This window comes from Callithrix jacchus, chromosome 7 (genome assembly GCF_049354715.1).
Source record: "Callithrix jacchus isolate 240 chromosome 7, calJac240_pri, whole genome shotgun sequence".
Classification (NCBI taxonomy): domain Eukaryota; kingdom Metazoa; phylum Chordata; class Mammalia; order Primates; family Cebidae; genus Callithrix; species Callithrix jacchus.
The window spans coordinates 69,683,018-69,707,642 of NC_133508.1; the positions used below are offsets into that span (position 1 = coordinate 69,683,018).

Consider the following 24,625-nt stretch of genomic DNA (forward strand, 5'->3'; position numbering starts at 1 on the left):
CTTGAGACTTTGCCCTCTGCTCTGGGACCCTCAGGCAGGAAAGCCTCAGGACTGTGCACTCTTCCCCAGAGAGAATTCATGTGGAAGGGTGGTGGGCTCCAGGTAGAATGTCCTGTTTACATATGTGGCATTCTTCTGGCTTCCTTTATAGACCTGGGGATTGTCCCATCTAATCCGACCAAGAGACCTGGCTTCCCATTCTGGCTCCTCCACTGCCCTATCACGTGCCTCTGAACAAGTGTCTTGACCTTTTGGGGTCTTGAGTTTGGCTTGGCCGTTCCTCCTTTCCTGGGGCATCTAGGGGCTCAGGGGCAGGCAGGGGAGTACGTCCTGGGCAGGGTTGCTTGTCTGCAAGGGTGAGTGTTACCAACGTAACAGTGAACCCATGTCATTTGGAGGATGGCTGCCGGTGGCTTTTGTGGCAGGCCCCACCTCATGGTTGAGAAATGGGCAGTCATTTTGCTTCCTTGCAGAGCCCACTGCTGTGCCAGTCCTATTACCACCCCCCTCACATTGCTACTTGTGCTGCCCCTGACCCCTCCCCTCCTGCAGAGGAAAATGGTTCTGCCCCCAAGACCTTCGTGTACCACCTTGACGAGGGCGTGTATGGGATCTTCAACTCAGTCCTGTTTGACAACATCTGCCCTACCCCCGTCCTGCAGAAGGTAAGCTTACCCCATGTGGGTGTGTTTTCAATTTTGTGTGTGTATTTCAATAACATTTGTTGTGTTTTTGTCTAATTTTTAAAAAGTCAAACATATTTATTGTCAATAAGAGACAATAAGGATGACAGTTATCACCCATAATCCTACCACACAGAGAATGACTCTTTGAACATTATATATTTAAAAAACTGGGGCCGGGTGCGGTGGCTCATGCCTGTGATCCCAGCACATTGGGAGGCCGAGGTGGGTAGATCATCTGAGGTCAGGAGTTCGAGACCAGCCTGACCAACATGGTGAAACCCCATCTCTGCTAAAAATAGAAAGTTAGCCGGGCATGGTGGCACATGCCTGTAATCCCAGCTACTCAGGAGGCTGAGGCAGGAGAACCACTTGAACCTGGGAGGCAGAGGTTGTAGTGAGTTGAGATCGTGCTATTGTACTCCAGCCTGGGCAACAGAGCAAAACTCCCTCTCAAAAGAAAAAAAAAAAGAAAAAAAGCCTTATACTTTTTTCATGACGTTGGAATCATACTGTTTTGTAACCTGCGTTTTCCATTTATATGGGGTGTAGTTCTTTCTGTGCCATTAACTGATCTTTGACAACGTGCTTTTTGATGACTATGTAGTATTTTAACCAATCTAACTCTAGTGGTTGGACACTTGGTTTCCTCTTTTTGAGCACTGTGAGTATATGTTGAGGTTACAGCTCTGGTTACAGCTCTGGGGTAAATTCCTGGAAGTAGAAACAGTTCATCGACAGTGGGATTTTCTATATTAACAGGGAAACAGGAATACATAAAACATTCCTCCTAGCCTGTGGAACCCAGCCCAGGGCCTCCAGCACTTTTAATGGGCATCTTTGAGAGGAGAAAGAAAACCAGAAATCATTGTATCTTCCTCTCTCCATCGTATCTTCTCATCTCTCTCTCTCTCCCAGGTGTCAGACGGAACCTCTCTGACACCTGGGCTGGAGTGACATGATCTCAGCTCACTGCAACCTCTGCCTCCTGGGTTCAATTGATTCTCCTGCCTCAGCCTCCCAAGTACGTGGGACTATAGGCATCCGCCACCATGCACGGCTAATTTTTGTATTTTTAGTAGAGGTGGGCTTTCACCATGTTGTCCAGGCTGGTCTCGAACTCCTGACTTCAAATCATCCACCCACCTCAGCCTTCCAAAGTGCTGGGATTACAGGCATGAGGCGCCGCAGCCAGCCTCTTTCCATCTCTTGACCTTTGTGCAGCCCCTCTTCCTGGCAGGAAACTTTCCTTGTATGCCTTGAAGTGCCTAACTAGCACTCAATATGTTTTTCCTTCCTTTCCCATCCTATCCAGCTTTTCAAGAGTCAATTAGAGAGGGCTTGAAAATCAACTCCACTTTGTGGCTCTTCCTGCCCGTTATCCCTCTGTCAGCCTAGGGAACCCCTCTCTCCCTCCCTCCTTCCTCCAGGTGCCCAGGCATCATGGATGTGCTTGATGGAGCTTCACTCCATGGTTGAATGTGGTTACATCCGCTGGTTGGAGTAGGCCTCCCAAAGGGGCTGAGGAATGCTTGAGTTCTCTACTCTGACACACTAGCATTGCTCGCATTCCTGTGGTTGCCCACATCCTACTGCACTGAGAAGAGACCAGGCCGGCCAGGTTACAGAGCCGGCAGCTGCTGCATCCCTGTTATTCTGCCCCTCCAGTCCCCGTCTTCCTGCTGTATGCTGGTTCTCACCTGCTCTCCACTCCCTTTGTCGGCTCCTCAGAAGAGGAGATGATGGCTCCAGTCCACTGCCATGCCCTCTACCAGGCTCTCTGCTTTGGCTGATCTCTAGTTGGCATTCCTGACTTGGGCACCGGGATGTTTGACTCTCTTTGTGGTCTGTGCTGTTCCTTCTCTGGACGATGCTGCAGTTTCTTCCTTTAGGCTCTCGACTGCTTTCCAAGTCTGGCCACGTGAGCGCCTCCAGAGTGGGGCCTACAGCCTGGCAGGGGAATCAGATAGTGCATAGATGACAATACACATAATAAGTTAACTCCTGTGGTGCTGGGAGTGTGTGTCAGAGGGATTCAGCCTGGCTGGGGGTATCTGCACCTTTCCCAAGGAAGGTCCCCTTACAAGTATAATAGTTACGCCATCTTTCTTTGCATACCTGCTCTTTCTTCCCTGGGACTTTGTGTTTTTATTTCAGTATAAAAAGTTGTATGAGGACGGGTATGGCGGCTCAAGCCTGTAATCTCAGCAATTTGAGAGGCCGAGGTGGGTGGATCATCTGAGGTCAGGAGTTGAGACCAGCCTGGCCAACATGGAGAAACCCTGTCTGTACTAAAATGCAAAAATTAGCTGGGCATGGTGGTGCATGACTGTAATCCCAGCAATTTGAGAGGCCGAGGTGGGTGGATCATCTGAGGTCAGGAGTTGAGACCAGCCTAGCCAACATGGAGAAACCCTGTCTGTACTAAAAATGCAAAAATTAGCTGGGCATGGTGGTGCATGCCTGTAATCCCAGCTACCCAGGAGGCTGAGGCAGGAGAGTCACCTGAGCCCAGGAGGTGGAGGTTGCAGTGAGCCGAAATTGCACCATGCACTCCAGCCTGGGTGACAGAGTATAAGTCTGTCTCAAAAAAACAAAAACAAAAACAAAAACAGTTGTATGAAAATGTATAATCCTTGGTTCAAGGTATACTTCTTATCGTTGTACCATGCTTGGCCCTTTGTGTGTTTTTTATTTTATATTTTATTTTATTTTTATTATTTTTGAGATAGAGTCTTGTGCTGTTGCCTGGGCTGGAGTACAATGGGGCGATCTTGGCTTACTGCAACCTCTGCCTCCTGGGTTCGAGCGATTCTCCTGCCTCAACCTCCCGAGTAGTTGGGATTACAGGTGCTTGCCACCCTGCCCAGCTAATTTGTTGTATTTTTAGTAGAGATGGGGGTTTCATTATGTTGGCCTGGCTGGTGTTGAACACCTGACCTTGTGATCTGCCTGCCTTGGCCTCCCAAAGTGTTGGGATTACAGGTGTGAGCCACTGTGCCCATCCTGTTTTTTATTTTTATAAATTCAGCATATAATTCAGTACTCTCAAAGCAGTATGCTCAATATTCAAAGCACCATGTTGAGGCCTGCAGAGGAATTGTTTGTACTTTGGAAATACAATCCTGTTGGATAGAAACACGTGTGTGTGTGTGTGTGTGTGTGTGTGTATCAGTATACAAGCTACAACCATGTATGACAAAAGTACAGAACAAATATTACTGGAACTTAAAAAAAAATTAGTACTATACATGTTTCTAAAAAAATAAAGAACTGGAAAAATCACAATTCCATTATCAAATTAAAAAATGAATAATTTAATAGTATCCCCCATCATCAGTGTTGAGATATCAACTATCTCATAATGGTTTTTATACTAATTTGCTGAAATCAGGAGGCAAAGAAGGTCTGCATGGTGCATTTGGTTGCCATGTCTCTCTCTCTCTCTTTTTTTTTGAGACAGAGTCTTGCTCTGTCACCTAGGCTAGAGTGCAGTAGCGTGATCTTGGCTCACTGCAACCTCTGCCTCCTGCGTTCAAGCAATTCTCCTGCCTCACCCTCCCGAGTAGCTGGGATTGCAAGTGCATGCCACCACGTCTGTTTAATTTTTGTATTTTTAGTAGAGACAGGGTTTCACTATGTTGGCCAGGCTAGTCTCAAACTCCTGACCTCAAGTGATCCACCTGCCTCAGTCTTTCAAAGTGCTGGTGTGAACCACTGCACCGATGCCATATCTTTCTTAACCCATTGGTTTCCCCACACTCTTTTTTTTCTTTTTCTTTTTCTTTTTTGCAGAGATGTGGTCTTGCTGTGTTGTCTAGGCTGGCTGAGAACTCTTGGCCCCAAGCAGTCATCCAGCCTCAGCCTCCCAAATGCTGGGATTACAGGTGTGAGCCACTGTGCCTGGCCCACACCCTCTTTTTGAATCTTTTTTTTTTTTTTTTTTTTTTGGTAATTTTAAACTGAGTTACTTTTCCTGTGGAGTTTCCTACATCTTAGATTTTCCTGATTGGTGAATTTCCTGAACTCCCCTTTGGTTCTTTTGAACATGTTTCTCTGCCTGTTTTTTTTTTTTGAAATTAGGTAGATTTAACAGATTGAATAGCATCTCAATCAGCTCTGGAATAAAAATGCTCCATGGGAGATCTTGTCTTTGTTTTGTTTTTAGCGTAATAAGCATCTTTATCATTTAACCTATGTCGCAGTCCATGCAAAGTGCTCACTATCTCGACTCATGCATTATCATTCTTTGGCTTCCTTTTTTTCAGTATGGGTTTATCACGTCTAAATCTATTCCTCGAGTGTATTTATAATTTATTGTGTTTGTTTTTTGCTGTATTAAAGGGTACTTTGATGCATATAATCTTTTTGGGCTTTTTCTCCCTTCACATCACAGTCTAAGAGCTCCCACCCTGCTGAATGTCTCTAGAGTCCATTCATTCCATTGCTGTGTAGCACTCTTTTGGTGAGTATGCTGCAGTTTATTTGTCCATTCTCTTCTCAAGGCATTTGGACTGTCTTGGGTTTTTGCTACTGTGAATACTGTCACTGTGAATTCTTGTTCCTCTCTCTCTGATGAGTGACCAAGGAGTGCAGTGGCTGGCCATAGGGCATGTGAATGTTTGGCTTCATGAGACAGTGCCAAACAGTTTTCTGAAGTGTTGTACTGACAATCTCACCAGCAGTGTGTAAGAGACTCGGTGCCAGCACTGAAAACATTTTCCCGGTGGAATGCATGTAAAATGGCATCTCATTATGTCTTAATTTGCATTTCCCTGATCACTAGCAAAGCTGGACATCTCTTTATATACTTACTGGTCAAATGTGTTTCCAGGAACTTCTTCCAGGGACTTTGTAAGTTGGCATTGCCCTTCATGTCTGAACTTTTCTACCGAGTGGTCTGTACCCACTGCCCGTGCTCACTCAGCTCCCTTAGCCCTTCCAGACTCTCCAGTTGGGTATCTCTTCCACGATGCCACAGAAGATGCTCTTGAAAGTCACTTCCATGCTGCTAGCTCTTCTATTTGGCTCTTCTGTCCCAGCAGCTGGTCCTCCTCTGTTTCCACACTCTCCTCTCCTGGCTTCTGTGGCAACATCCTGGGCCTTGGCTACTCCTCTGCTGTTCCCACCTTGTCTCATTGGCACTTCTCCTGCTCACCCTTTAAGTGTTGACTGTCTCGGCCTCAGTCTTTGATCTCTGTGTGCGCTTCCTAGGTAAATGCTTCCAGACTGAGGCTCTTAGTATCTTCCATACTCTCATCACTCCCAAATTACCATCTCTATCCTGGATCACACCCGTGAGCTCCAGACTTGCGCATCCAATTACTCACTTGACATTCCTACTGGGCTTTCACTGACATCTCAAATTTAACTTGCTCAGAACCGAACTCTTGATTTCCAACCCCAAACTTCTCTCAGTAAATAGCACTGCCACTAGCCAGCTGTTGAAGTAAAAAAGTCGGCATTATTCTTGATTCTTGTTTTCCCTCTCCTTCCACATGCAATCCACCTAGAATTCTTGAGTGTAGTTCCAAAATACGTTTTGAATTTAGTTCATTCCTTCTCTGTCACTACCCTAATGCAAGCCACCATTACCTCCTGCTTGAGCTACTGCAGTAACTATTAACTAGTTTTCTGCCCCCTACTCCTACCTGCTTACCACCCATTTTCCACGCTGCAGACAGAGCGATCTTTTAAAAATCCCAAAGATGATGCCCCTCCTCTGCTTGACACCATCTGTGGCTTCCCATTGCTCTCAGAATAAAGCCTAGACTCTCTATCACAACCAGCACGGCTCCCAGCATCTTCCTAGCCACCTCTGCCCTCACTCCTTCCCGTTTTCAGCTCTACTCACTTCCTCCAGTCTCACTGGCCTCCTTTCTGCTTCTGTAACACCTAAGTTGTTTCTGCTCTCACGGCCTTTGCATTCACTCTGCTCATAATGCTCTTCCACTCACCCCGAGACAGCTGCTATATTCTCTTTCTTTATGTCTCAGCTCAGATGTTACCTCCTCAGAGAGATCTTTCCTGACTGCCCTCACTAAAGTGGGCTCACCTCCCCTAGTCAGATAATTTTGACACCGTTTGTTTTCTTCACAACCTATCATACTCTGTTAATTATCCTGTTGTTTCTATTTACGTGCCTATAGTCTGTCTTCTCCATTAGCAGGTAGGCTCTATGAGGGCAGCCACCTTGTCCAATTAGTTTCCTCTGAGTTCCCAGCACCAGACACAGGTGCTCACTAAATATCTGTACTCACTAAATATCTGTTGAATGAATTGTGAATGAATGAATCATTCAATAAACTGTGAGACCCTTGAGGGTCTCACATCTGTTCATATCTGTTTCCCTAGTACAGAACCTGGCACAGAGTAGGTGCTCGGTATATGTTGGAATTGAATAGATTTTTTTTTTTGAGATGGAGTCTCACTCTGTTGTCCAGGCTGGAGTGCAGTGGTGTGATCTTGGCTCACTGCAACCTCTGCCTCCTGGGTTCAAGCAATTCTGTTGCCTCAGCCTCCCAAGTAGCTGGGATTACAGGCGTGTGCCACCACACCCAGCTACTTTTTGTACTTTTAGTAGAGACCAGGTTTCACCATGTTGGCCAGACTGGTCTTAAACTCCTGACCTCAAGTGATCCTCCTAACTCAACCTCCCAAAGTGTTGGGATTACAGCCTCTACTCCCAGGCTGAATTGAATAGATTTAAAATATATATGTATAAGCAACTTAAAATTGACAGGAACTTTTTAAAAAAGAAAAAAAAAAAAACCTCTGCAATCCTCTACCCTAATGCAACTCTATTCATTTATCTCTAATGACACTTCCTCTTTTACCTCTTTTACCATTCAGTGTTGCATGGTTGCCAACCTCACGTATATACTGGTGGCAGCTAAAGTCATTGTGCACTTATGGTAACAGGTGCTGTACTAAGCATTTTATGTGGCGCTAGCCCCTTCATTTTTACATTAATCTTGTAAGGTAGCTACAGTCATCTGTCGCTTAATGATTGGGATGTGTTCTGAGAAATGCATCCTTAGGCAATTTTGTATAGCCTATAGCAGTAGGCTATATGGTTGGTATACCCTACTGATCCCAGGTTATAAACCTGTGTGGCATGTTATTGTACTGAATACTGTAGGCAATTGTAACACAGTGGTAAGTATTTGTGTATCTAAACATAGAAAAGGTTTGGTATGTTGATGTGCAGTAGCTTTGAAGGTTTCTTAAAAAAAAAAAAGAAAAGGTTTGGTATGGTATGAAAGATAAAAAAATGGTACATCTGTATAGGACACTTACCATGAATGGAGCTTGCAGGACTGGAAGTTGCTCTGGATGAGTCAATGAGTGAGTGCCTCAGTTACTATAACTTACTTACTTTATAAACTTTTAAAAACTTTTTAACTATCGTTATTTATTTATTTATTTATTTATTTGAGACGGAGTTTCGCTCTTGTTACCCAGGCTGGAGTGCAATGGCGCGATCTCGGCTCACTGCAACCTCCGCCTCCTGGTTCAGGCAATTCTCCTGCCTCAGCCTCCTGAGTAGCTGGGATTACAGGTGTGTGCCACCACGCCCAGCTAATTTTTGTATTTTTAGTAGAGATGGGGTTTCACCACATTGGCCAGACTGGTCTGGAACTCCTGACCTCAGGTGATCCACCTGCCTTGGCCTCCCAAAGTGTTGGGATTACAGGCATGAGCCACTGAGCCCAACCAATTTTTTGTTTCATAATAATGCTTAGTTTAAAGAACAAATACATTGTATAGCCATATCAAAACATTTTCATTCTTCATGTCCTTATTCTATAAACTTTTTTCCTTTCTTTTTTTTTTTTGAGATTGGGTCTTGCTCTGTAGCCCAGCTTGGAGTACAGTGTCACAGTCCTGCGGCCTCAACCTCCTCCTGCCTCAGCCTCCCAAGTAGCTGGGATTACAAGTATGTGCTACCACACCCAGCTAAGTTTATTTATTTACTTTTTTTTTTTTTTTTGAGACGGAGTTTCACTGTTGTTACCCAGACTGGAGTGCAATGGCATGATCTCAGCTCACTGCAACCTTCACCTCCTGGGTTCAAGCAATTCTCCTGCCTCAGCCTCCCAAGTAGCTGGTACTACAGGTGCGCACCACCATGCCCAGTTACTTTTTGTATTTTTAGTAGAGACGGGGTTTCAGCTTATTGACCAGGATGGTCTCGATCTCTTGACCTCGTGATCCACCCGCCTGGGCTTCCCAAAGTGCTGGGATTACAGGCATGTGCCACCGCACCCGGCCTGTTTACTTTTTTAGAGACAGGGTCTCCTGTGTTGTTTAGGCTGGTTTTGAGCTCCCGACCTCAGGTGATCTGCTTGCCTCGGCCTCCCAAAGTGCTGGGATTACAGGCATGAGCTACCATGTCCGGCCAAGCAGAAATTTTTAATTTTAATGAAGTCCAGTTTATCAATTTTTTCTTTTATGGATTGTGCCTTTGGTGTTGCATTTTTTTTGTTTGTTTTTTTCATTAGTGCTTGTTACCTTCTAATATACTATATAATTTACTTGTTGTTTGCCTTCTCCCTGCTAGACTGTAAACCCCATGAGGACAAGGACCTTTGTGTATTTTATTCATTGGTGTGTCCCAAGAATACAAAACCGTGATTATCCAAATATGTGTTAAATGACAACCTAATTCTGAAACTGGATTTTTCTTTTGGAGTGTATGCTGAATCATGGTAGCACTGACCTTCAGTTTTGATATCTGTGTCAAGATGGAGAATCCAATAGAATACCCTTACGTAAAGCAGAGAACCCAAAAGAAGTACATCCTCAGTTTAAGGGTCAACTGGAGAAAAAAGCCCATCCTACAGAGAAGGACAGCAAGAAAACTTCCCTGTTTTGATCTTGGTAGTGACTGGAAGAAAGAAAAAATTGAGATTTTGCAGCCACAAGCCAGCTTCTCTTGAACTTGTGGCCCAAATTCACATTAACTATGGTCTGAAAAACCTCAAGTCTCAAAATAATTTCATCTGGCAGAAGCAAACAAATTCTTTCTGGAGGGGGAATCTTCAATTTAGGCTTCTCACAGATAAGGTTTCAAAGATAAGAATTCTCACAGATAAGGTTTCAAAGTACCTGAGCTCACAGTCAAAAAGCAGTCAAAAATCACAACATATGGCTGGGTGTGGTGGCTCACCCTATAATCCCAGCACTTTGGGAGGCTGAGGCAGGCAGATCATCTGAAGGCAGGAATTTGAGACCAGTCTGGCCAACATGGTGAAACCCTGTCTCTACTAAAAATACAAAAATTAGCTGGGCATGATGGTGGGTGCCTATAATCCCACTACTCAGGAGGCTGAGGCAGGAGAATTGCTTGAACTTGGGAGGCAGACATTGCAGTGAGCTGAGATCAGGACACTGCGCTCCAGCCTGGGCAACAGAGCCACACTCTGTCTTAAAAAAAAAAAAATCACAACATACAAAGAAACAAGTCACGTAAGGAAGAACCACAATGCAATAGGTAGCAGATCAGACCTACATTTACTTCATATATTGCAGTTATCAGGTGCTAACATTCTTTTACAATGTTTGAAGAAATAAGAAATTGAAAATAAGACCAAAGAATAAGTGAATATAAAAATATGTTGTAGTAGATTTTAAAAAGGATTAAATAGAACTTCTAGAAGTGAAAAGTAGAGAAATTGAAATTATGGCCAGGGTAAGCAGCATATTAGAGACAACAGAAGAGAGAATGAGAGAATGCAAAGATAGAGTTGAAGAAAGTATCCAAATATAGCACAGAGACAAAAAGATATAAAATAGGAAAGGCTAAGGAAGTGGTACATAGAGTGAGAAGGAGTAATGTCCAATCATAGTTTCAGGAAGAGATTGTATCAGGATACAGATACCACAGTAGTAATTTGAACAGGAAAATTTTAACATAAAGAATAGTTAACTCTAAAGGTGGTTAATTACAATTACTAAAAGGGGTAAAATCAGCTACCACCCCCGATCCTGAGGGAGAGTGAACAAGGGAGGAACTTAGAAACACAGAGAAGGAGAGCACCAGGACGTCCTCCAAGGCTGATATTGAAAGCTTTGAGGAGAGGCTGCAGTGTCATAGAAACACGAAGTTACCAGTGGCAAACTTGTCAGAGGGTGCCTACTGCAATAACCCATGCAGCACAGAAGCAGTCTGCTGCTAAATGGAGGAGAATCTTGCTGGAAGGTGCAGGCCAGGGCTGAACTGTGAAGGCCGCTAAGATGAATGCTACCATATACTTGCTGGATAACCTTAGGCAAGTTACTTAATCTCTCTGAGTCTTATTTCTCTCGCTTCTCCAGTTGAAAAATCAGGGGGCTGAACTTTAATTACTAATGTTGCTTCTTGTTTTGAAGTGAGGCCATTCCAGTGTATCTTCATGAAGTTAGAGTTGATTCCTTATTGAAATAGTCTGTCTTCATTGTGGGGTTTTGTTTAGATTTTTTTCTGTAGATTTGATCAAGAATAGATGCTATAGCTATTGAATGCTATGTTGAGATGTTAAAATATAAATGTCGGGCTGGGCGCGGTGGCTCAAGCCTGTAATCCCAGCACTTTGGGAGGCTGAGGCGGGTGGATCACGAGGTCGAGAGATCGAGACCAACCTGGTCAACATGGTGAAACCCCGTCTCTACTAAAAATACAAAAAATTAGCTGGGTATGGTGGCGCGTGCCTGTAATCCCAGCTACTAGGGAGGCTGAGGCAGGAGAATTGCCTGAACCCAGGAGGCGGAGGTTGCAGTGAGCCGAGATCGCGCCATTGCACTCCAGCCTGGGTAACAAGAGCGAAACTCTGTCTCAAAAAAAAAAAAAAAAAAAAAAGTCTAGAGTAACCACTATAAGAATAGAAATAAGATAATATAACTTCTAACACAGAGGGTAATTAAAATAGTTTAGTTTTGATATCAGCATAAAAAATAGACCAGCTAAGGCAAACTGGGAGGAATATTGAAACACATGTATAATTGATAAGAGATTAGTAGGCAAAATATATGAAGAATTCTTAAGTAATAAATAGAGACAAACAAGAATCTCAAGAAAATAAGGAAAAAAGCAACCCAATAGAAATACAGGCAAGAGACTTTACCAGACAATTCATGAAAAGGTGCTCACTGGTAATCAAGGAAATGCAAATAAAAGTGAAAATGAGATACCATTTCATACCAACTAGATTAGAAAAACATTAAAAGCATGATAATGCCAACTGTTGGTGAGGATATGGCGTAGTTGGGTCTCTTAGGTACTGCTAGGCAGGAGTTGGTGTATCTCTACTTTGGGAAACAAGTAGGCATTATTCAGATAAATTTAAACATATGTATGCCCTACATTACAGCAAGTTCCTAGGCCTATATTGTAAAGAAACTCTTGGCATGCGTGTTCGAGGAGATGTATCAGGATGTATATATTTTTATAATATAAAACACTGGAAATGACCTTAATGTTTGTTGGCAGGGTAGAAGATATATAATTATGGTATATTCCGTACAGTGAATTCTATGCAGCATATTGTGAACTTGTAGAGATTACGTACTCAACTTAAACTCTCTGAGCCTTATTTCTCTAGTTTCTCCATTTGGAAAATGGCTGGGCTGAACTTTAGTGTATCTCAATGAAGTCAGAGTTGGATCCTTGTTTAAAATAGTCTCTCTTTATTGTGGGGTTTTGTTTTGTCTATAGTTTTAATAAAGAGTAGATGCTACAGGCTACTGAATGGTATGTTGACATGTATTGGGAAAATTAAACTTGACCTGTAGATCTATATTTTCCATGTTATGATGAAGCCAGTGATTGACTTCTCCCCTGTTGTCTGCACCTTTCATTTTAGAGATAAATTATTTCACTATTGAAGATGACTGAACTTGGTTAGCTAAGATTTCATGTCAGGTTTTTGCCTATATATTCATGAATGAGATTTTGGCCATAGGAATTTTTTTTTCTACTTTTTATGTGTTGCCCTTGTTTATCTCATTTTTGTCTTTTAAAATATTTTTGTACACTTGATGTAGTATAGGGATTATTGATTTACTTTTTTTTTGATATGGAGTCCTGCTCTGTTGCCCAGGCTGGAGTGCAGTGGTGTGATCTCAGTTCACTGCAACTTCCGCTTTCCGGGTTCAAATGATTCACCTGTCTCAGCTGAGATTACAGGCACTTGGAACCATGCCTGGCTTTTTTTTTTTTTTTTTTTTTTTTTGTATTCTTAGTAGAGACAGGGTTTCACCATGTTGGCCAGGCTGGGCTTGTATTCCTGACCTCAGGGGATCCACCTGCCTTGTCCTCCCACAGTGCTAGGATTACAGGTGTGAGCCACCATGCCTGGCCTATTGAGTTATTCTTTAAAAGTTGAAGAATTATTTTGCGATTCCATCAAGGCCATGTACCTTTTCAATGTTTGACCTTGTTTCTTCTGTGGCTCTGTCAGACATATGTGCCTTTGAGGAAGGCAGCTAGGAGGCTCCTTGTCTGGGACTGCCCAGAGTTCTGTTACTAACTCCCCCTAGAACCTGGGGCAGGCTACCTTCCCTCTCTTGTTTTCTCATCTGTAAAATGACAATGCAATCATGCCACCTACCTCCCAGATAAGGTATGAAGTGGTGGTGATATGCTTTGTAAATAAGAAATCCCCTTCCCTCTCTCATAGAGGGGCCTAGTGGCTGGCAGACTGGGCATCTTAGATTTTTGCAGATGCTTGTCCATTTCAGACTTGGAAAGAGAGCTGAGATCTGCAAGCTTGTTGTTACAGCTTTTGGAATATTTATTTCACAGATTCCTTTAAAAAAAAAAGAGAGATAGGCTGGGCGTGCTTACGTGCCTGTAATCCCAGTACTTTGGGAGGCCAAGGCGGGTGGATCCCCTGAGGTCAGGAGTTCGAGACCAGCCTGGCCAACATGGGGAAACCCTGTCTCTACTAAAAGTACAAAAGTTAGCCAGGCGTGGTGGTGGGCACCTGTAGTCCTAACTACTCAGGAGGTTGAGACAGGAGAATCACTTGAACCTGGGAGGCAGAGGTTGCAGTGAGGTGAGATGGTGCCATGGGACTCCAGCCTGGGTGACAGAGCGAGCCTCCATCTAAAAAAAGAGTAATAACAAGAAAAATATAATAATGGCTTTAAATAGTAAAAGTGGGCCAGGCACGATGGCTCATGCCTGTAATCCCAGCACTTTGGGAGGCCAAGGCGGGCAGATCACTTGAGGCCGGGAGTTTGAGACCAGCCTGGCCAACATGGCAAAATGCTGTATCTACTAAAAATACAAAAATTAGCTGGGTGTGGTGGTGGGCACCTGTAATCCCAGCTACTCGGGAGGCTGAGGCAGGAGAATCACTCGATCCCAGGAGGCAGAGATTGCAGTGAGCCAAGATCGCACCACTGCATTCCAGCCTGGATGACAAAGTGAGACTCTGTCTCAAAAGAAAATTAAATAGATAAATAAATAGTAAAAGCGTAGCTTTGCATGATTTCATGTAAGTTAAAAAACTTTTTTACACCTTTTAAAAAAATGTATAACACTAGTACCAAGTGAGGGAACGCTAACTTCTTATAATCAAGGGTGCCTTTTCTCTTTGCTGTGGAAGAATCTTTAAAATTTGTTTTCTCAAAGATCCTTGTAGATTCATTTATAGAGCATCCCCTCCCCTCATCATTAAACATCAGCTTAATGTTTTTCAATGAGTGGGGCTAACGGAAATAATTCAGAGCAATTGAGGTTAATTTTACTCACTAACAAAAAGTTTACAAACAAGAATGTTCAGTTATATGAACAAGGATATACAGTATTCCTTTGTCTCCCCATCTTAGAATGTGAACTTCAGGACCACAGGAATTTTATTTTGTGTGTGTGTTTACTGCTGCATCTCCAGCTCCTAGATCACAGCCTGGCAATTAGTAGATGCTCAATAAGTACTTGTTGAATGAATGAATTCCTGAAAACTGGATAGCTATTATTCTTGACTTAAATAACGTACACATTTTTCTTTATTAAAGGAACCAATAGCTTACTAATTAACCTTTTGTCAAATAGATGAACATTATTTCTGCTTGTGGAAACTGTGATTTTTCTTTCTCAATTTTATTTATTCCTGCCCTGACTAAGGTATTGAAATGCCCTTCCTTTTTTCTCTGCTGGTCTTCTCTGTTGCTTCCATCTGTGCCCTTTGGATGGCTTCTATCCATATCCTTTTTTTCCCCTTTCTCACTCTTTCTCTTTCTCATCACTCATGTATACCTCATTCTTTAACTCATATTTATTTAAAAAATATTCGAATAAGCACCTAATGGATGCCAGCCTTAGGCATGGAGGAGATGGGGATCTCAAGACCTGCACAATCCCTGGGTTCATGGAATTTACAGTCTGCAGGGAAGACAGGTCTGAGCAGATATTGTGCAAATATTTATGAGTTATGGTAGATGCTATGAAAGCAGAGGGTGGGGGAGGATGGAGCTTTAGGAAAGGCTTCCCTGAAGCCACTTTAGCTGGGATCTAAAGGAAAAATAGGAGTTTGCAGACAGGGGCCTTAGGGAATAGCATGGGGGAAGGTAGGAGGTATGGGAAGGGAAGTAGGGTTTACTTAGGGAGACAGAGCAACTGGAGTCACTGGAGTATCTGCAAGGGCAGTGAGGGTAGAAGAGGCCCCTGAGTGGCACAGTCAGCATCATCCACCTTTCAGTGGTGACTCTAGGACCTACCTGGCAGAATCCCCGCCTACAGTGTGACAAATGGCATTGATACCTTAGTTGTCCACAAAAGATCTGTGTTGCAAATTTCTTTTCTGGATTTGGAAATCATTTAAAATAAAAAAATCTTAAATTGTATGTCATTGATAGTTGTGTCTTTGGGCAAGTCGTTTAACCTCTCAGAGCCTCAGTTTTTCTGAAATGGGAGTCACTGTGTCTATTCCGTGAGGTCCTCTGTGATCTCTGCCAGGTCCCTCTGTGATTGTTGTTGGAGACTCGTCTTTCTCATGAGACTGAAGGCCTGGAGGAGGGTGAGTCTAACCCACCTGTGCAGTGCTGGCTCCTGTTGCTGGGCCTGGAATGGAGTGAGGACATCTGGGAGGCCTTCATAGATGAGGGTGCCCCAGGGCTGGGCTCAGAAGACAGGCTGGATTTGAGGGTCGGGGAAGGTCTGTGGAGGTGTGGACATGCTGAGGTCTGGAAAGAGGTCAGTGAAGACCAAAGCACAGAGGTAATAACAACAACAATCACAACAGTAACAGTTACAATTGTGCTGACTTTCCATGCACGCTCGCTGTGTGTCGGCCACTGTTCTGCATGCTTTCCATACACTAAGTCATTTATCCTTGCAGTAACTTTATGAGATAGGTACTATTGTTATCCCCATTTTACAAATGAGCAAACTGAGACATGGAGAAGGCCACACAGCTCACAATTGTTGAAACCTGGATTTAAGACCAGGCATTTGTGACTTCAGAGCATAAGAGGCAATGAATTCAGAGAAGTGAGAAGGGCCTTAAATACTAAGCTAGGACGGCCATCTAGACTTTATCCTTGTGGCTATGGGAGCCATAGAAGGCTTTTGAGGGAGGGAGTGGCAAGGCTATTGTATGCCCAGGAGAGCTGGCATGGTCATCCCTTCCTCCTACAGAAACCCTCCATGGAACAGCCCCTGTACAGCAGCAGCCTGTGGGGCCCGGCGGTTGATGGCTGTGACTGCGTGGCTGAGGGTCTGTGGCTGCCGCAACTACACGTAGGGGACTGGCTGGTCTTTGAAAACATGGGCGCCTACACCATGGGCATGGCTTCTCCCTTTGGGGGGACCCAGGCCTGCCACATCACCTATGCCATGTCCCGGGTGGCCTGGTAAGAGGGTCCTGCTGGAAAACGGGGTATGGGGAAAAACTGGGCGGAAATGAGGGAAACCTGAGATTTGAGATTCTGCTTCTGTGTACCCCCTCTTTGGGGGTAGGAAGAGGGCTACAGAAAGCAGGAGCAGTTTGCCCAGGTGCATTCAGTTCCTCTGCTGTGCCGTCTTAGGATTGTCACCAAAGCTGAGATCCGAAGGTTAAGAAGGAATTAGGTGAGGGTTGATGATGCAGGCAGAGAGACAAGCATGGGCCCAGGCTGGGGAGAGGACATATGTTAAGAGCCCAAACAATGGCCACTGTGGATGGCCCACGTATGTGGGCAGGTGTGGCTGGGAATATGGCAGGAGAGGCAGGTAGGGCTGGATCTTGCAGGTCCTGAGAGCAGAGAGAAGCTGCTGGCAATTCAAGAGCAGGGAGTTGGTTTTTGGAAAGGTGAACCTGGATCCTGGCTGAGAACTACCTGCAAAGGGCACGAGCAGATCAGGGAGACTGAAATTTTTACCCGTGGGGATGGAGACCACTGGGCACAGGAAGGTGGCCAGAAGTTGGGCTCAGCAGGGCTCGACTGGGTGGGGGAACAAGATTGCCAACTGTTTCCAAATCTGATGGTGGAGCCATTTATCAACATGAGTATAAAGGAGGAGAAACAGTCTGTGGGATTGTTTGAGAGAATGGGTGATTTTGTTGGGGGTGTGATGAACGTGGGCTTTGGAGGGCTGGGTTCAGTCCTAGTTCTATCACCTACTGGGGTGTGACTGTAGGCAGGTCACTTCTCTCTCTGGGGAACTGACTGATTACATCATCAATGCAAGGGGGATGGTAATGCCTCCCTCATGGGGTTTTTGGGAAGATACAAATAGATAATATAAGTGCCTGGCATGATGGCTGGCACAGTAAGTGCTCAATATGTGTGGATTTCTTTCCCTTGTTGAGGGGTGGGGCCACACGGGAGTAGGGAGCAGTTGGGGAGGGGTCAGCAGCCTGCCCTTGTCCCTGCCCTCAGCTGAGCTCAGGCTCAGGTGAGAGTCCTATGACCCAATGGGGCTGTGTCTCCAGGTACAGGGGCCTGCCAGCCCCATGCTGGCTACTTGCAGCACCCCTCTCTCACCCTTAGGGAAGCGCTGCGAAGGCAGCTGATGGCTGCAGAACAGGAGGATGACATGGAGGGTGTGTGCAAGCCTCTGTCCTGTGGCTGGGAGATCACAGACACCCTGTGTGTGGGTCCTGTCTTCACCCCTGCGAGCATCATGTGAGCGGGCCTCGTTCCCCCGGAGAACCCCAGCGGGGCCTCAGAGATGCCTCTGGGAGAGGTGGGGAAGATGGCAGGCCAGGGTACCCTTGGCCAGGACTCCGGTGCCCACCCTGCCACCCCACGCTCCACCTGTAGTGTTTCTGCCCTGAAAATAGGACAAGTCTTACACTCGCTGTAGTTCAAGTATGCAACATAAATCCTGTCCCTTCTAACCGTGTCTGCCTCCTCTGCAGTGAAAGGGGCCTGGTCAGCCAGGTGTGGGGGTGTCCTTGGGGTCTCCTTCCCACCTTTGTAAATATAATGCAAATAAATAAATACTTAGGTTTTTAAAAACTGCAGCGGAATCTGGCAGTTTGATTCACAAAGCAGCCTGGGCTAGGCCGAGGGCAAGATTTCCCCACCCTGCACTGATAAGCCTATGCCCTCTGCCTCCATCCTGAGCCCTCCTGGCTGTACTGCATGCCTCCCTCACCGGCATGGTGAGGCCCTCAGGCCTGGTGCCATAAGGAAGGGGCTGCTGTCAGGGGCTGAGGTGGGCAGTTATGTAGCTCATAACTGGTGAATGGCCTCTGTGTGAGCCCAACGCCCAGCCTAAGGCCTGGCCCAGAGTAGGGGCAATGGAGTATTTAACACAGCCGTGAAAATTCATACAGAAGATACAGAGCCAAGAAATGGGTGTGCGGAGGTTTTGAGTGGACTCTGCACCCTTGTTCTCCCTGCGGGCTGGCCAGGCCGTCAGAAGGGAGCAAACACTGGTGGGCACAGAGCATTGGTGTGTTCAATGCCGACGGCCCTGGCATCCCCTGAGACTGGCAGTGCTTATCAGGGCAAAGGCTCCCTCACACTGCCAGGTTCCCAAATTATGTACCTGGGATGTGTGAGCTGTTGAGCAAAGGAGTTCAGATTTTAGAGTCCCCCCCAATGGCTGCAGGGAACCCTAAATATTTTTCTGCTGCAATTAAAAAATTTGAGGTATAATTCATATGCAGTAAAATTCACCTTTTTAAAGTGCAGAAGGCTGGGTATGGTGCCTCACTCCTGTAATGCCAGCACTTTGGGAGGCTGAGGTGGGTAGATCACCTGAGGTCAGGAGTTTGAGACCAGCCTGACCAACATGGCAAAACCTCATCTCTACTAAAAATACAAAAATTAGCTGGGTGTGGTGACGGGTGCCTGTAATCCCAGCTACTGGGGAGGCTGAGACAGGAGAATCGCTTCAACAGGGAGGTGTAGGTTGCAGTGAGCCAAGATCGCACCACTGCACTTCAACCTGGGTGACTGAGATTCTGTCTCAATAATAATAATAAAGTGCAGAAGTCAGTGATTTTTAGTGTATTCAGAGTTGTGTAACTATCACCACTATTAATTCTAGGACATATTCATCACCCTAGAAAGAAATACCATATCCATTAGCAGTCACTCTCCATTTTCTCCATTCCCCAGTCCCTGATGACATGAATCTACCTTCCATCTCTGTGGATTTGCTTATTCTGGACATTGTATTGTGATGAATTTTCTATCTTCACTTGAGCTTCTCTCTGGGTAAGCCTGGCGATCCTCCTTCAGTATCTCAGCCACTCCTGGGACCTGCATGAGGTCATCTCATGAGGAAATGTGCCATGGATTTGGAGTGAACTAGGTGCTTTCCCAAAGCAGGGGAGTCTCCTTTTCCAGGCTGAATCCAGTTTTTGGTACTCTGACAATAAATAGGCTGAAAGCTCAGGATATCAAGAGACTCAGGGCAATCAGAAAGATTACTCTATTACCTTCTGTGATCCACCCAAGCCACGATTTACAGGTATTATCAAGCCTGTAATCGTTTATCAGACTCTAAGACTTCTTCCATCTCAGTTCTCCAAGTACTCACACTTCTTTTGCGGGGAGGGACACAGGTTTTTCTGCTGGAACCAGGCATCTGCTGTGAAAAGTCCAGGAGCCCTGGGGAGATCTCGTGGCTGGCTGCACTGAGACCCAGGTGTACTTGGTTCCCTCTTCTCAGCAGGTCCACTGAGGGAGGGGCTGCTGTGGCTTTTGAAATGACAGCAGCTGTCATGAGTTTGAACAGATTTCTCACTGGAGCCTTTCTAGTGTTTCAAGCTCCATTTGCAGCGAGGATGTGAAATTTAGTTTTCCAAGAAAGATATACACAGAACTTGATGTGGCTTACTTGAAGATAATAGTTAAGTCATTGCCCCCACCCCCCAGTTATTTGTTTTTGTTTATTTCAATCTTTTTCTAAAGAGAAGAAAAAAGCATGAAATGTGGAGAATGGTAGATAAGGGCTTGTGCAGGCGAATCTAACCAGGGGTCTCCGTGAGACCTGGCTACGTGGGCATTACCTCTCCAAGCTCCTTGCTAAGCAACCCACTGGCAGTGGCTCCTCAGACCTCCTGGCTGCCTCGGAAACCAGATGTTCCTGTTGGCCTCTCACAGACCCATCTTTCCCTGGAGCCTCACCTAAGAAACGTCCTCTTTGCAATGCCTCCCTGCAACCCATCTGTGCCTCCTGAAGCCCCTCCTGTGCATATGTTCCCTCTCTCTCTCCCTCAATAAGTTAACAGACCTGAGCTTCCATCTTCTCACACTTAGACCTGGCCCCTTCTTCCCCCTTTCCTTCCACAGTCTATCCTCCTGGGATTCCATTTCACCAAGAATGAAATTTAAAGTCCTGCCAAGTATGGTGGCTCACGCCTGTAATCTCAGCACTTTAGCAGGCCGAGGTGGGTGGATCACGAGGTCAGGAGTTCGAGACCATCCTGGCTAACCATCCTGGCTAACATAATGAAACCCCGTCTCTATTAAAAATTAGCCAGGTGTGGTAGCGGGCGCCTGTAATCCCAACTACTCAGGAGGCTTAGGCAGGAGAATCACTTGAACCCGGGAGGCAGAGGTTTCAGTGAGCTGAGATCACGCCACTGCACTCCAGCCTGGGCGACAGGACTCCGTCTCAAAAAAAAGAAATTCAAAGTCCTTGGTCTACTGCCTCTCCGATTCTCACACTTGTCCCTCACACACTGGGTCCTGGCCACACTGTCCCTTCTCTCCAGAATGATCTTCCTGGGTTATCTGTGGGCCTCACTTCATTCAGATTTTGCTCAAATGTTTTCCTTAGGGGAAGCTTTTTAGATCACCCTTTAGAAAACAGTCCCAGTTTCTCTCTTTTCCCTTAACTGGTTTTCTTTTTCTTTATAGAAAAACTTCGTAACTCCATAACATAACTCTGTAACGTAACTCCATAATGTATTCCATAACACAAGGGAAACTGTCAGCCTTTCTAGAATGTGAGCTCTGGGCTCTTGGAATAAACCTGATTTATTTTTTCACTGCTGTGTCCTTATCACCTAGAATGGAGTAGGTGCTCAAAAAGTATATGCCAAATGGGCAAACGAATAAACATGCTCTGAACCTGTCTGAATCTGTTTACTCATTTGTATAATGTGGCTGCTAACTATATTTCCCCCAGGGGTTATTGTGAAGATTAAATGAGAAAATAGGTATAAGGCCAGGCATGGAGGTCAGGAGTTTGAGACCAGCCTGGCCAACATGGTGAAACCCTGTCTTACTAAAGATACAAACAGTTAGCTGGGCGTGGTGGCACGTGCCTGTAATCCCAGCTACTTGGGAGACTGAGGCAGAAGAATCCTTGAACCCTGGAGGTGGGGGTTGCACTCCAGCCTGGCTGACAGGGCAGGACTCCTTCTCAAAAGAAATAAGAAATGGGTGTAAAGTACTCAGTCCAGGACTTAGCATGTCATTAAGTGCTCAATAAGTGATGTTGAAAGGTAATTCCTTGAGCATGTAGTGAGCACTTACTGTGGCTATAGCCTCTGGTGGATGTTGGTGATGCAGAGTCAAGTCCCTCTGAGTTCTCAGGGAGCTCACAGTGCAGCGTGGTCACAGAGGACCTTGAATTACAGAGCCAGGAGTCTGCACTTACTTCTGTAGGCAGTAGGAAGCCCTCTATGCTTCTGGAGCAGAAGCATGACAGGATCTTTGGGAAGATTAATTGAAAGTGTATTCAAAATAAAAAACAAAAGGAAAAAAAGTATATTCAAAAGGGGTAGAGGGAGAAGACCCTTGGGGCTGATAGTAGCATGTGCTTCCTTCACCTCTGCCCACAGACTGAAAGGCAGACCCAGCCAGGAAACTTTGTGGAGGCCAGACACACAAGTTGTCAACTCTGTTCACCCTCGATGAGAGGGAGATGGTGTCTCTCTGGGTGGGAATCATCCCTCACCTAGAAAACCCACCTGCCCAAGCCAGCTCATTCCAGCTGTAAGGGGAACAAAGGGGAGGCAAAAGGATGGGGGTTCCACAATCCTTTTGCCCCATTTTAAACACTTCCTGACGCCTTTGGGATAAACAGCTAAGCCTGTGTAAATTCAACCAGTAAAATGATCTGACATAGCCTTCTAGTGGTCAGAGGGATCTTTCTGAAACATGAATCCAAGCTTGTCAGTCCTCTGCTGAAAGTCCTTCAGTTGATTCCCACAGCTTGGGTGTCTCCTTTCTCTTACTTCCTATGCTTTGATTAGGTGTTCTATCTCTGGGCTTTCATGCATCTTGTATTTGTCCCTATTAAAAAACTACTGATCTTTAATAGGGAAACTACTTTAATAGAGAGAAACTACTGTAGTTTTTCTCTCTACATCCTTGTCTTCCTGCATATTTAATCTTGCTGATTCCACAAAGACAGGGAGTGTTTCTTCTACTTTCTAATGTGATCTGGAACCTAAGACTGTGCTTAGCACAGAGTAGACAGTGTCTTTTGAATAAACTAGTCTGGGTGGTGGTGGTGGTGTGGTGCCCCTGAATGGGAGTGGAGGATGAGGCTCCTTGTCAGCACCTGAATAGGTCTAGATCCTGCAGTGGCGACACCATCGACTGAAACGAGATGGGGGCCGTTAAAATAACCTCAGGGTCACACTTGGGGAGAACCCAGCTCCATACACTAGTAAGCCCCAGGCAGGGAGGCATATAGGACTCTCCCCAACATAGTGCTTTCCGCTTTTCCACTCCGGTGACCTTAGGGTAGGGTAGCCAAATAAAATAGTGTCTCACTGCAATAATTGGGGTAGTCTTATACTAAAGCATTACTCATCGTTTACCTGAAATTCAACTTCAACCGGCCATCCTGCATTTTATTTGCTAAATCTGGTAACCCTACTCTGGCAGGTCCCTGTACGTTTCATGTCCCTCTCTCGGTTTCGCTTTCTCCATCTGTGGAATGACCACAGTTCCGTGAGACTTGCCTCAGGGATTCCTCAAGACGAGCAAATGTCGTCCCTCGGTCCTGGTGAGTCGTATGGGAAGAGCTTGTCTGAGGAGTTTCTCGCTGTGTAAATACGAGAAGCTACTTCCTCCAAAGCCTCAGTTTTCCCATCTGAGCATATGAGACTGTGAGGCGGAAACTACCACATGGCGGAACCACTATTGCTCAGCTTCCAGCCACCGGAACCCCCCGCTCACGGTCCCCATCCCTCGAGGCCACGGACTTCCGGTAGCGTAAAGTCACTTCCGTATCCAAGAGCCTCCTAGGCTTCGAGCCACACGTTGTAGCGCCATCTGGCGGCTGGGAGGAGGGACCGACTTTATCAAACAGTGAGAAGGAACAAGGAAATCCATTGGTTGAAAGACGGGAGGCGCAGCTCCGTCTTCCAACCTCCACCGGTGTTAAACCGAACCTTTGCCGAGGCGGGGCTCTCACGGGAAAGGGGTCCACCCCGGAAGGAGGCGGCGTGGGAAGAGGACGATCTTGTCTTTGCTCAGCGGGGAAAGACCTGGGATAACACCGGAAGTGGGTCCTTTGCGCATCGGTTACTTCCGCTTGTACTTAAAAAGGATCTGGGTAAAAGAACCGAAAGGCTGTACGAACCTAAGACTTGTATCCAATGCCCTTTTCAACCATCCACTTCATAAGCGAGGGAAAACACCTGCTGGGTTCACGCAGAATATAGGGGGCTTTGAAATAATTATCGATCTCCAGGCCAAGGAGTTTTACATTTTAAAATAATCAAGCGTGCCTACTCATTGCCCTTTACTCGCATTATTCACTTAATCGACACAGGCCAGTGCAATGCGTCTTATGACAAGGACTCTGACCCTCCACTTCCTATGTTGGAATCCTGGTTCTGCCAGTTATTAGCTGTATATCCTGGCCCAAGTTACTCTCTGTAAAATAGGATAATAGTATACCTTATACCACTGTTCTAAAGATAAATAAATTAACATATTTAGGCTGGGCGTGGTAGCTCATGCCTGTAATCCCAGCACTTTGGGAGGCCAAGGGTGAAAAAAAAAAAAAAATTAGCTGGGTGTGGTGGCCAGCACCTGTGGTCCCAGCTATTATGGAGGCTAAGGTGCGAGGATCGCTTGAGTCTGGGAGGTCGAGGCTTCAGTGAGCCATGATTGGGGCACTGCACTTCAGCTTGGGCTACAGAGTGAGACCCCGTCTGCAAAAGAAAAAGAAAGTTAACATATTTAAAGCACGCAGAACAGCACGTGACACGTGGTAACCATAGTAACCAGGTAAGTTATTTCCATTTACAAATTAGGAAATTGAGGCTTACATATGAAGTAACTCGTCTAAAACAGACAGCATCTAGTGGAGGCAGGTTGGAAAAAGTCTGCCTAATCTGAGGGGACTTCTCAATTGCTATGCCTGCCCAACTCTCTTTCTGTGTCTACAGGAACGCTGTGATGATCCTAAGTGCCTTTAAAGCATTACCTGTATTTATTTGGTAGCACCCTATTACCAAATGGCTGCTCTCAGGGCATTTTTATAATTTTAATGAAGTTGGTGAGATTCTATAGCTTGTCTCTAAAGACCAGGGGCAAGGCTTCTGGGA

At 45.5% G+C, this 24,625-nt stretch overlaps 1 protein-coding gene across 24 annotated transcripts in view; it reads left to right on the forward strand.

Moving 5' to 3' along the window:
• Positions 1–24,625, forward strand: part of AZIN2 (antizyme inhibitor 2) — an 82,175-nt gene that overhangs the window by 18,207 nt on the left and 39,343 nt on the right. For 9 of the 24 annotated variants that reach the window (XM_035306664.3, XM_078329228.1, XM_078329232.1 and 6 more), the window contains one exon: positions 553–665. In XM_035306664.3, coding sequence (XP_035162555.2) covers positions 553–665 — 113 coding nt within the window. 24 annotated transcript variants of the gene reach the window in all.